Source organism: Crassostrea angulata, chromosome 1 (genome assembly GCF_025612915.1).
Source record: "Crassostrea angulata isolate pt1a10 chromosome 1, ASM2561291v2, whole genome shotgun sequence".
Lineage (NCBI taxonomy): Eukaryota > Metazoa > Mollusca > Bivalvia > Ostreida > Ostreidae > Magallana > Magallana angulata.
This window is the reverse complement of record NC_069111.1, coordinates 21367313-21381800: the sequence shown is the minus strand read 5'-3', so window position 1 is coordinate 21381800 and position 14488 is coordinate 21367313. Positions and strand designations below refer to the sequence as shown.

At 31.9% G+C, this 14488-nt stretch overlaps 1 protein-coding gene and 1 long non-coding RNA gene across 2 annotated transcripts in view; one reads left to right on the top strand and one right to left on the bottom strand.

Annotated features, from left to right (window-relative positions):
- LOC128167491 (motor neuron and pancreas homeobox protein 1-like) overlaps positions 1-9099 on the top strand; it is a 16002-nt gene extending 6903 nt beyond the window's left edge. The window contains exons 2-3 of the mRNA XM_052833251.1: positions 5686-5846; positions 7620-9099. Coding sequence (XP_052689211.1) covers positions 5686-5846; positions 7620-7943 — 485 coding nt within the window. The 3' untranslated portion in view covers positions 7944-9099. The remainder of the gene's footprint in view (positions 1-5685; positions 5847-7619) is intronic.
- LOC128167522 (uncharacterized) lies at positions 5313-12743 on the bottom strand. Its single transcript, XR_008241241.1, has 3 exons — positions 12634-12743; positions 12437-12532; positions 5313-5759 (listed from the first exon to the last, which is right to left on the bottom strand). It is a non-coding gene; the product is annotated as an uncharacterized LOC128167522 (long non-coding RNA).
- Between the last annotated feature and the right edge of the window lie 1745 nt (positions 12744-14488).

Below are 14488 nucleotides of genomic sequence, written 5' to 3'. Positions count from 1 at the left end.
AGACTACATGGGGATAACAAAAATATGGAGCAAGGACCCACTATATAGAATAAAATGCATTGAAGCTCTAAAAAATGACACTATTTGGAAGTGTTGTTATACTCCAGTTTAAGTCAATATGTTTGAATAATTTAACATATTTATGTGTTACAAATCAATGTTATGTTTAATATTCATTGTTTTGAATGTTTTTATTACAAATGTTATTAGATTTATTAATATTTTAATATTTTAGCATCTTATCCGTCCTTAGATAGTCATTTATCCGCCTTATTCACCCCAAAAAAAATTTTAAGAAATTTACGTATGAGTTCCTAAATAAATTTAAAGAAAAAAAAATCAAGAACAATTTTTCTTTGTTCAAATTGTAACTGACAAAAGAAATGGACAAAGTCGATTTGAAAACAATGTATCTTTTACCTTGGTCATTATATCTCTAACTAGATCTAAATTTAGTTATTACAATGACCTGTGACGCGAAGATGCAAATTTATTCCATAAATATGTATATCAATACAAAATCAAAAGCTTCACTCACAGAGCATTCGAAAATTTAAACGTGCATGTACAGTCATGACAAAAAAAGTTAACTCACACCTCATAGGATCCCCCATGAATGGATTAGAATTTGACAAGCATTCACGCTCTTGTCGGGTTATGATATCTGAAGTGGGATTATATTTTTAATTTACCCCCTCTTCAGTAGACGAAGAGCGGCGAGGAGTACCAATCATAGGCGGTTTGCAGGTTAATTGTTTTAATATCCCTCCGCATCACAAGTGACGGACTGACGACTCTAAGCTTTTGTTTGTCTGCGGTGAATATTTCTGGAATGTGTGGTTTTCAATTACTCAATGTTTTTCTGTTTTTCAAGAGCCAATTTTGTCAATCAATTTAATAGCGTTCACATCTGTTGTGTTTATCGTCATGTTTTCTCACAAAATGCAAACTTTAAAGAGTTTTCACGAAACTTAAAGTCCATTTATCAAAATTTTTCTAAAGGTGCAATGAAATGATAAATCATGTCAAAAATGGTTAAAAAGAATAGTCATACAATTTATAATTCAAGCTTGTTGATCGTCAGACTTTGATCCCCCCCCTAAAAAAGCAAATTATTGAAGAAATAAAAGCATTGAAAATATTTAACCATCACGGTTTTATCAAATCTAAATAGAAGATTATTATTATTAAAAGTTCACCACTATTTAATAATGATAACTATAATTCACCAAAAAGCGTATAGTACCCTCGTCATTTCATGTAAAATACAGACACGATATTATTACAGGGGGTATGTAGATCAAAAATGTTAAATGAAAAAATATTTCGTTTATTTATCTGTGTTTAACTTAGTATGTTTATGTCCGAAAGGTATTATATATACAACGATACATTACACTAATATGTTGTATTGCTAAACATAGCTTACAATGTACTTAGTTTTATTCAGATTTTGTCGAATTGTACCTGTTTAATGTTAATGTATTCAGATTTGATTAAAATATATTTTAATGTGTGCAATGAACAATGAATTATGTTTGAAACAACTATTTGTGACATTCACATACAATGCGGTTTAAACTGTTCCTGTTTAATTTTTAAAGCATGGATCTTTTCTCGTTTAGAATGACCACAATGCTTTTTCTGATTTTAACAATTGAAGTATAATCTATCTCTGATAATTTTTTTTTACATGTATGTAAGTTGCAATGAACTAGTGACATCCTCTTGAATAATGTTAAGTGATAAATAAACTTGAATTTTGATCAGGATTACAAATTAAGACCAAAAAATATTCCAATAACCACCATTATTTATTCAAATTATCATAAACTATGAAAATTAATGTCATAATAAATTGTTTTTGCTGATCTTGACTGCATTTCCCAATATACGATGTACTGAAAGTTCTTTCTTTCTGATCGAATATTGTGTGCTTTATCTTGCCGAAATTAGAACTAAAGCGGATTTAGATTGATAACTAATCTCCTGTGTAACCATTGGTTGCATAAGAAATGATCCGACATTATTTGGCTACATCAGTCCAGCATGATAAATAAGATGATAGAGCGGAGATCTGACGGATGATTTGGGAGTACTATCGCCGTGATAGGCGAATTAAATAGTCATTCTTGATAGCAGTATCTAGCACCGAACTATTAGAAGGGCGATGGGTCACAAAGGTTAGATGGACGATGGTCAAGATTTGATAAATCTTGGTAGTGAGCTTTGGGCTACCTACGCTCCCACCCTTTGAACACGGTCAGAAAATGGGGGCTATGATTTTTTCGAAATATTTTTACCCGTTCGGTATCAAGATTGGTTTATAGTCTTAAATAATATGACACAGAAAGTACTACAAAAATATGATAACAGTTTTAAAATAAACCCATCGAAGATGTCTTTTGACACAATCAAATAAAACAAAACTGTCAATTTGCATTATTTTTGTTAAATGTTGAAAATTTTTACCCTGATGTGATAAAAAGGACAAACATTGATTGTTATTTATAACAGTTTACGAAATGATTTGTAACAAAATGGCAATCAGTACGATTTCTCTCTCCATAGAATTTTAAATGGATTCACATTTATATTATGTACATGAAGTCATAATTCACAGTGCATTTGTATGACAGGCATTGGTCCATACCAGTTTTATGTAGTATTATTAGTTACACGAAAAGTATTCACCTCTTGAATGCGCTCCATTGACATTTTATTAAAACTATAATGATATACTGTAATGCTGTAATAATATAATTAAGAAAGTTATTTATATGAAAATGTTTTATGACGAGTATCCAATATAAATTGTGCAGTCTTTGATACTTTGAGTTACATCCTAAAAGTTTTAACATAAGTTCACTGAAAAATTTAACCACAAGACAGCACTGAATTTCATACCAAATATCATTAATATTTTGTTGTTGTCGAAAATTAAGATTAAAAAAAAACCCGTTTTATTATTCATGCAGAGAATACCATAAGCGTGCAACTGACAGTAAAATATATGGTAACAACATTTAAACGACAAAAACAAAAAAATCATAATTTTGCAACAATAAATAATTTTATTCTCATTTCATATTTATATAAATCATAATTAACTGAATAAAATGTATTCAGTTTTTCTTTTTAACATATTAATAAAGTAAAGAAAAACACCAAAAACATAACGATTGCCGTTAAAAGCGCAAAAATCGGTTTGCAAAAGGGAGATGTCTATCTATTGACTGTGTTCTAATTTGGCATTTCTTTGGATATGTCTGTTTAATCACGTGGTTCATTTTCTCGGCACGAACTCTCCGGGGATGATCTATTAATTTGTCACAATTTGAACCGAGTGAAACAAAGTTGAGGATTTGGAAGTAAAATTTCATTACCGATGTTGGTTTCTCGCATTAGACAGCTGGATTCATTTTTTCTCCTCATATAAGTCAACAACGTTGCCCCATCAGGATTGAATTAAACCAGCATCTACGGGCAAAAGGCTCGCAATTTGCTAATTTAATTTTCAATTGGCGCGCTATTAGTCGCTTCTGACAGTCGATTTGCCGCGAAGTCGCTGACAAGGAATGTTTGAATTCTCTCCCAGTAACGTTGCCCGCCGATTAATAACATTACCATTTGAATGGAACGGAGAACGACCGTTGTTGAAAACTCAATCAGCCGAATTGGCCGCTCTATAGAACTTGTGGTCATTTTAAGATGAGATAATTGTAGAAAATGTGCGTATCATTTCTTAAGCTTTCAACGATGGGCCTAATTAGGCCATTAAACAAATCCTCCTGTGTATTAAATTTCTTAATTAAATTAACATACATACGATTGTCGTTCATCAATGTTGTAAACAGCTGATTGTCACGATTCTATAATTAAATTGTTAAAAAAAATTATGCATGTGAACTTTATTTTTTACTAGAAATTGCAAAATTAACTACATCTTTATTACCATATTATAACTTTTCGCTCCATTCCAATTTATCGTCAAATATATGGAAGAAAATGAAGGACCCCCCCCTCCCAAAAAAAAAATAATAAAAATTAAACAAAGCATATAAATACACCACATACTGGCATTGAAGAGACATGGTATACCATTTACACGACCACTTAGTGACTATTACACACAAGAAATGATGACAGCAAAATGAATAAGACCCAGATTCGATATAAACATGATGGATGATAAAGAGAACAGACTAATAATTTATACCCAAGGTGTATCTGATCAACTTACTAGAATGAAATACCTTTCGATTATCAATATTAAAAGTACATGTACATATACATAATTAGACATTGGCGCGCATAATTGTATGTGACCTGTACTTGCGAATTAATCTCTTGTTTTAAATTTAGTTCTTATGTAAACTAATTCAATAGGATTGAGTAACAGGCAGCCTATATCAACCCTCTTTCAAAGTAATGTAGTAGAAATCGTGTACAGGATACTTCTAAAGAATGTTGTATAAATGTGTAACATAATCATACTATTTTGAATTTTGGAATGATAAGATAAGGGAAAGTTGAATAATATGTTATCTGAGTTTTACTATTCATACTATAAATGAGTTGTATTTATAATAATACTTTGCTATTTCAACATATGAAAATCGTTCTAGGTAGTAATAATTATTTAAAAATATATCAGTTATATTTTAAGACAAATTAGCACCCATTCAATGAAAGAAAATATTGCAGAACATTATTTTTTGTGATTTAACCTGTTTTTCTATAAGTGATACCATGTTATGGACCACTTAGAATAGGTAAATTTGGTTTGAACATATTATATAGTACGACCAAACGGATTGGCTTCATGTTCTTGCAACTTTAAGTCCCTCTCCAGTATATATCAATACATCACTTGTATTAATCAGATAAGTAGTTTTTATAGAAAACCGATGTGGTTAAAATAAGTTGTGAATGTAAATATTTAACAGTATGAATGATTAACGTTTTGCTAACAAAATTATAAACAGATTATTTCCCTTCGGTCACGAGTCCTCCCTCGCGCAACATCTTCCTTAGAATGTCAATATTTCCGTTGCCATCAAGACATTTTTGTGAAATATGGAAACAGATTTCAGAACCATTGTGATTGGCAATTTGATTAAAAGTGTACGCCTAATTTGACGCCCGAGTAGTCGCTCAACGATAAATTACCGTTAGCCAAATGAAGAAATTCCTTCGATAATTTGCTTCAAATTGATTAAGACGGCAAGACTGTGTCGTGGTTAGGAGATTACCAGTCGGCATTTCCGAAATCTGCTAAAAAGCACGATTTCTAAAGAATAAACAAACAATCTTTTGTCAATTTTAATCAAATGAATAGTACTCACACCCCAAAACGTGCAGGAAAAAACTCAAATGAAGCCAATTTCCTTTCAAACCATTGATTGAAACTGTTATTATGTACACATTCTTTAATATGAAAATAATAATCCTAGTAAGGTCTTATTTCCTTTGCCACGTGATTCAAAATGTTTCTTAACAGTCCACAATCAAAAAAGTGTTACATGTATAAGAAAGAATATTTTGATGATCTTCAAAAGAATAATAGCTAAATTATTAATATTTTGATGAAATTAAGTTAAATTTGTACAAAACTTTATTAAAAATAATTAAATAAAATACTTGATATTTACAATCGTTAAGTATGTGAATTTTTACTTGCAGCTCAGCAGCAGTCCAACTTGCTGGGTAAGACACGGCGGCCCCGCACTGCCTTCACAAGCCAACAGCTCCTGGAACTAGAAAGACAGTTCAAAATGAACAAGTACCTCTCGAGACCCAAAAGATTCGAAGTAGCCACTTCACTAATGTTGACAGAAACACAGGTATATCCTAAATATTTGTGTTAACAATCTTAATTCACGTTTATTTCCTACCGTTTTTGTGTGAATCTTTAACTTTATCACATTATTTGAGCTTTAGAAATATCATGATATTTTAGTTGTCCCCTGGAACTTAGCTATTTTGTGTCTGCATAGCATTGAATGTTAAATCATTAATATGTATGTAGAAAACGATAATGAGTCTTCAAAAAACCTTTATACATTATAATAAAAGTTACCTTAGTTTTAGAAAGTTAAGTTTCGAATTTAGAATTTTGGTTTCAAGTTTAGCTAAAGAAAATGTAAGTTAACATGGGTAACATTTATAAATAGATTGAGGATACTGTCCTTAGTTAAATCTTCACAAGGATACTAAAAGTACGGACCGATTAATTATCCAAAAATTTTTTTGGAAATAAATGTAAAACTATTGCTTTTACTTTTATTTTTAGATATCTTACATAGCATAAAATCAGACATATGTTGTACACTCTTTATAATAGGATACTTAAAGTGTTTCTTCAAGCCGGAACATAATAAATAAATAATCATGAAATATTTTCAAGCTGGGTCTAATATTTGAAGGACTGATTATATATTGAGTAATAAAAACCATCATTTATGAATTATATCATTTTATAAGTTTAATCCACAATGTGTTAACGAAGTTCAATATAATTAAGGTGTCAATCTAATATGGGTTGTACATTAAGTTTATTTAAAACAAAATACAATGTTTTTTTTAATATCGACATGTACTTGAACTGATGTATTTAAAATTTATTTAGAACACTTTAAATATAGCTTAAGACTGAGCAAATATGCAGTACACAATGAGTCATCCTGACTTAGCAGGAATTAGTGTGAATCATTTTGACCTAGTTTGTCGCGATTTGAACAATTTTTTGCAAAAATAAAAACCTCCTAACATTACTTTGACACTTCTGGTGACGATATAGTAAGACAAAGTATTCTCTGACCACATTGAATATGTGATATAATCGACAACAAGCTAAAACAGTTCTAGTCATCAAGCTCAAAGGTTATAATATAGACACTGCTATTGTATTATAGAAAAAAGGTAAGATATTTTTAAAAAAATTGCGAAATGTTCTCCTGCCATGTTGTTGTCTACAGGTTTTGAGGAATTCAAGATAAATAAACATTTTACGAATAACTATTGTAGTATTTACCTTATATATGTCTCTAATATTCTACTTTTCTTAGACCCGATATACTAGCAATTGATTTTGAAAGGCCTTACTCTCTATACAATTAAAACAAATATTTTGAATTTTAAAAATCCAATTCTACAGTTAAGACATCGAAGCAAAAATCTCAAACCACCCTGCAGGCCTACCATCCTGTCAGTGCTTATCAACCCTAGCAGAAATTAATTACCAGCTACCATGTTGACAACGAAAGGGGAGTTTTGTGAGGGTTTCTTGTTGATTTTGGAGTTTTACGAGCCCTCGGTGATGTTGTTGTCAAGCATGAACAGGGTTAATTTTCGTGGGGGTATTGATACACACATCCCCACCTATCAAACAGGTGCTGGGTGAACACCTAGACTTGTGTTAATGTCCTGCGGATTTTCCATCCTAATGACTTAATCAATCGGCAAAAATTGTAACCAGTATGATGAATTCCAAAGTTTCCCAGAGACATTGTCCAGCAAATACACGTATCATGAAGCTCTGACCAAAAAAAAAAATCTTATTTGAAAAAATATCCAGTCATGAACAAATATTAATATCAGTTTTTCGGAAATTACAGGTCAAAATCTGGTTCCAAAATAGACGTATGAAATGGAAAAGAAGCAAGAAAGCTAACGATACTTATAGAAAAAGCGGCGAGGAAACGAATAAGGGTAGCGCCGGAGTACCGGAGAATTCCATTGCGCCAAACGACGATATGTACGACCTTGACCCGGAATCAGAAGATATCGACATTGATGACGTCGATGATGACGATGAACATCCGGAAGCCAAAGACATGACACTAAGTGCGAAACTACAATCTCATGATTCTTTCCAAATGGCAAATCCGTCTTTTACAATAAACAGTTTAAATATAAGACAATCACAGGATGTGTCATAAGGATGTTCAAGTTTTCGAACTTGCAGTGTTAATTTTAAATTTTGAGTGTGAGTGAAAAGTATGCGTAAGTATGTTGGCAGTAATATAAAAACATTATGTGTGAAAATGAAGCCAGTGTTGTGTGTTATTTTCGTACTACGTGTAATGATAAGAATCATGTATATGATTTATGTATTTGTAATAATTTTAAAATGTTTTTGCACAATTTATATTAAATGACATCAAGTCATTCATGTTACTGTTAAATTTAAGTACATTGTTATTTACAGAGTATCATGATGTAACAGTTTCATAAATTATTATGCAATTATGTAAGTAAATTTTACAAAACGCACATTTTGTTAATTGATAAAGTAAAATGTATAAAATAAAAATAAGGAAAGGTATTAACGTTTTTCAACACTTTTAGTAATACATAATAGATTATTTTTCTATTTCCTTTAAACTATTGAGATGGAATTTTCATTACTATATAAATGAACTTTTCTATGTTAGCGACATCGTGCTTTCAACATAAATGTTTCAATTTTAAAAAATTGCATTCTCAAACAAAAACTACTTTCACCTTTAAAACTTGAAAACAATTTCTTTGATATAGGCCTAACTTTACTGTAATTGTATTTGTTTCTCACAAAGCAAATTGATATGTGAAAATCTCAAAAGAATCGTTCGTGAATAAAGATTTATAAAATATATTTAAGCTATTTGTCTGATTTTTAATTTATACGACGTCTGCTTTGATCAAAAAGATTCTAGAGGACATGCGCAGTTCGAGAAATTTGAAAAATAAGGAGACCGAGCCCGATGAAATAAGCTGCACGAATTATCAAGGTTTATCCACAGTGGATAAACCCCATTAGATTTAGAGGGATATGTTGTATAGAAAAACGAAACATACGGATTAAATTTGAAGTAAAACTCATTTGATGCAATGGATATAGTGTAAAAATTAAGAAGAACACACTGTCATAACAACGAGCACGCGGTAATTAGAGTATTTTTAACAAGGCTTTGTACTTATGGTAGTTTGTCAAACATCAGTTTGGTATAGGTCTGTCTATTTCATTTTCGGCCATTAAATTCATTCAATTATTGGTTCTTAAAAATCAGCAAACAATTGTCTAATTTTTTGTTGTGCGTACGTATTATCAATACATATATCATCGGACTTGTTGAAATATTTGAAATATACTTGATCTAACATTTATCTGTGGATTTACTGTGTTCTCTTTTGTACGTATTTTCATTTGAATGACTCATTGTAGTATAAATTGAAGTTGGTACCATATAGGGTATCTTATCTATGTAAAAATAAACTACATGATTTATTTGAGACTTGGTACTTTAGATATTTGGCCACATCATGATACTTTGATGTAAAAAAAAGAAAAGAAACAGAAAACATGTATATATAAGAAAGACTTCCCAAATACGAAAAAGGAAATACAGTAAGGACGTAATAAAATGTAATGAACGTTTAAACTGTTACAAATTTTAGATGTAACATATAATAGTAATGTCCAATATTAGCTTATCAATTGTCATCGTCGGAAATTATTGGTCATTCTCACATACACTTGAACTCAGACATGACTTTAAACACTGTGCCGGATAATTATGCCAGTGACAAGGTGGCATTTTTGCACCCGCTTAAGAGGCAGTTTCGGAAAAAATTCATAGACCATTGTCTAGAAAGTAAATAACCACTTTTGTTTTTAGTGTGTTTCATCTGACAGGTGAGATATTTACCTTTTAAATTTAATATCCCGTAGGAAAATTATAATTCCCATAGGAGAAAAGATTCTCCTACAGGAAATATTGACAATCCTATAGGATTGTCTAAAAATCCTAGAGGAAATATCTTTCCTGTAGGAGAATGGTATTTCCTGTGGGAATTTGATTCAGACAGGTGGTTTTCTTATAAAGAAACTAAAATCTCCTATCGGATTTTAACAAATCCTGTCTGAATTGAAATTCCTGTAGGAAGTTCTTGTATTCCGATAGGAAATTTCAAATTTCCTGTAGGAATATTGTTTTCTATGGGAAAAATGATTTTCCTGTAGGAAATTATTTTTGAAAGGTAAATATCTCGCCTGACAGGTGAGTTACGATGATAACAAAGGTGGTTGTACACTTTTTAAGCAATGATCTATCGTGTGGCATATTTGAATTTTTCGATATATGCAGCTTAGACGGGTGCAAAAATGCAAAAATGCCACTTCGGCTCTGGCATAATTATCTGGCACAGTGTTCTTACTCAAAAGTGGTTATGTCTAAGTAAAAGGAGCTCATGAACATAAAATGCATGATAGAACGATAAATGCATGCAATTGCTTTGAATAAAAGTTTAAGTTGAAATGCAAAGGTGTTTAGTAACTTATATTTCAGAAATACTTACGGTATTATGAATTGCAATTCATGATTTGAAAAATATAATTGCTTAGATGTTTTAAATTTTTTTAATCCTTTGAGAAAAATACGCACACTATCAGAACATTTGACTGATTTTCATTAACTATGTATTATATTTAATAAATGTTCAAATAAAGCGGGTTAAAAAATACAATGAAGGTTGTTTATTTTCATTTGGTATGCTTTGAAATTTTCTCATTTCGCTTAAAACCAAAAAAGCCTAGATTAAGTGTAAAAATATATATATGTTACATATCCACGCGAAGTGGAGGTTGATAATGGTTTTCGAGGGGGTGTCAATTTCAACAGTTACCCTCCCAAACAGGCACTATTTATTTTATTATTATACTGAATGTCTTATTTTTTAAGAAAATTTTACTGCTTTTACATTGAAATTAAGTGAATTATAAGGCGAACCGTACGCGCATAATTTACGCGCATATAACAATTCGTTGTGTTACCCATTGCCAAGTGTGTTGCTAACGCTGAGGGTAATAGAACGGATTACCAACTGCGTCTAAACCAATCAGATTTCAGTATTTAACATGAAAGTATAATAACAATAGTTATATTCTTTTAAAATCAAGCAGTCAGTGTTACTTTGTGCACTTTTGGTAGTTGATTTGGGTAAAATTGAAATACTTCAGCTGTGCATTACACTTCCTTATTGCATAATCACTAACCTTTTACACCATTAAGTGTCACTTGTCACAAAACATTTATTCTCAACAGCTGGGATTTTAGTTGACCTGCAATTACTGGAAAATCCGATAAAATTCCTATCCCCCCCCCCCCCAAAAAAAAAAAACCCCATACACGACCAAAAGAATTTTAATTTTAAAAGTTGTGTTATCACTATCAATAAATAACATTTAGATACAACTTTACATGTTGCTCCTTTGCAAACAATTGTTTACCATATAAAAGTAAATAATAATGTTGGGGCTGCATTTTGTACATCCGGAACAACTGACTGAACAGACTGGTCAATTTAGAATGAATTTCCGGTAATGAAATAGTAGGAAAATAAAACAACCATAAAAAAAGAACTGAAGTTTATTTCTAAAAGATGCACAAAATTCCTAGAATTTGATCGACAGTAAAAACGTTAAAAAGACAGTGTAAAGGGTATCGCTAGATCTGAGCTACAAATGTAAGTCACGATTTTTGAGTTGAGTCTTCCTCCTTCCGGATACAAGCTCTCGAGTTTTATATCAAATGAATGAAGTGTATATAGAGTTAAACAAAAATTTAACTCTCAAGTAGATGTACGAAAAGTTGAAATCTGTTCGTAAATGCCAGTGCTTGTTACTATAACACGAAACTAACTCCTTCCAGTTTTAACAAATTTTATTTTTATTATTCTAACTAATAAACTTACATGTATTTAATATATACTTATTATTATTCTGTTCTTAATAATTTCCATTAAAGAACAAACAATCGATTCCTTTATCAAATATTAAATGAAATATTGATACAATCTGTACTGGCAAAATATTCTTGAAAGCGTTAAAAACCCAAATCAGTCAAACGATCTATCAATGAACATTGCAATTCTATCTGATAATTTCTTGTTTTCATAGCCAAAAAGATCAAATTAAATGTATTTAAGTAAATGGCATATATTTGAAGACGACGAAGAAGAAGATTACTTTGTTCATCAAAAAACAGTATCAATAAATACTACAACCCTAAGGGAAAATTCGGTGCATGTTTCATGTCAACAAGTTGCAAGCTGTACAAAAGCATTCTATTTCAACTTTTACTGCAATTAAAATTTAAAAAAAAGAGGCAACTATATCAGAGAAACGCGTATCTTTTGCCCTAAGCGGCCCGCCTGAAGGTTATAGTGTTAATTCAATAAAAGAAGACGCCTTATAAATAATGTTTGTATAAGGTTTAGAAAAATTACACTTTTATGGCATTAGATTAAATTATAGTAGCTATATCTACGAAAAGGAATTTCTCTTCTGAAAACAGGCATTGGCCTTATCGCAGATTACTTCCATTTTACTAGAATTAACACAACCGATTGCAGAAATAGCGTGGTTAATTTAACAAATTCCGTATGTACCTACCTTTGTCCCGTATTTAAGTGCCATATAATTTTGACGTGTGTTCAAAACATCCTATCTTCTTGGCATAGGCATTACAAACAGGTTGAGTTTTAATAGCTGTCAAGGAGACAAAATTTGGCACCAAATAATGATTTATTTTGGCGGTCCGGAAAATCGGGAAAAAATAATCAAGACAAAAATTCTAGAAAAACACAAACCTGAATATTTAGTCAGAGTAATTTCTTTTTTAAATTCTCTCTCTCTCTCTCTATGGTATTTTTTTTATAAGTTGCCACGAACATACAAGTAAACTGTCACGAGACTATTAGTACTTATCAACTGGAGCATTTTAACTTCTATCTGAAGTTTATAAGTATACTATATAAGAAGTTTTTTCTTTGTTTCAGTGAAGAAGGAACGCTCATGGAAAGAATGTAAAAATGACAGTCTTGTAACTATATCTGTCATCTTCTCACGTTCATGTGTTTGGGGTTTTGGCTATAAAAAACCCCCTAAATATAATGTTTAACGGCAACCTCCCAATTCTTAGGATGAAAGGAGTCATGTTCAGACCCATACTCTATATAGAACTAGTTTCTGTCATCAAAATTAGCCACACAGAGTAAAACTAACACAAAGTTTTAAAGCCATAATCCATTGAGTGCTTATAGCTTCCCCTGAAATGCAGTCATTTTCGCTTATATAGAAAACGCAATGGTTAAGTGTTTTCTACCTCCTGATTTACTTACAAAATCAAACATTACATGGCTCTCTTAATACTCACCGTGTATACGGCGTCAATCTCATGAAAATTCGTTTCACTCGATGCAATGGTATACATGTATAGGTACGGGTCCCGGGCGCTTGGGGGCTGATTTTCTTCTAAAATCGGAAAATAACTTCAATTCTGGGTAGGGTAGCACTTGATGTATAATTTTGAGTAAGAATCTTTGTGTTATTATAAATCTGTGGGATAAACTTATGATACATGCCATAGGCGTCGGAAGCAAATTGAAAGTGGGGGGGCTAGACTAATCCTCAGAAATATTGAGAAAAAAGAGTAATTCCAAAAATCATGGAAATCCTAATCCGTGGGGGGGGGGGGGGGGGGGGGGGGGGAGTATACCTATACTTCCCAAAAAAAAATTACTTACCAAAATTTTTTTTTCCAAAATCATGAAATTCCTAATCCGTGGGGGGGGGGGGGGGGGGGGGGGGGGGGGGAGTATACCTATACTTTAGGATACCTATACTTCCCAAAAAAAAAATTACTTACCAAAATTTTTTTTTCTCCAAAATCATGAAATTCCTAATCCGTGGGGGGGGGGGGGGGGGGGGGGGGGGGAGGCTAGTATGCTTCTGAATCTAACTTCTCAATCTTTCAAGATAAATTTAGGAACAATAATCTTTCCTACGACAAAAAGTGGGGGGGCTGAACCCTCTATTATGCTATGTTTGTAATGGTTAGGTATAACTTAGCAAAAAAAGTGGGGGGGCTAAGCCCCCCCTAGCCCCCCCGGTTCCGACGCCTATGCATGCAAAAACGTGCAATTGTGTGACATGGTCTGTTTTCTTTTCAAGTTGTAGGTCCAGCAGTGCCATGGGGCTTCAGTTCATCTTTTCTCTTTACAATCGTCTAAACGAAGAAACTGTCAACATGTACAATGTATTCAGCCTGTCGTGGTCGGTAATCGAACCCACAATTTTCATCCACCGGCAACAAGTTAAAGCCTCCGCGGTCTAGACTAAAAACAATCTATCCTTAATCTAGTCTGGAAAAAAACACACACCATGTTTTGTATTTCTATATATTTGTAATTCTTAGGTGCGCATTTTAAGGGATTCAGGAAGGGAATTAGGATGAACCTTTATTGACGTTGAATTGAGTTTGAATGTCAGTGATCTTATCATAATAATACTATCATGACGAAATTTCGAGTAAGACAATAACCTACGCAGTACACATTAACAAGTGCGAAGTGAGAACGAAATCAAATCGTATATACTCTGTATATTAATTTTTCTTAAAATTAAAAAACGGAAATAATAAAATGCATGACAGATCAACTTGAA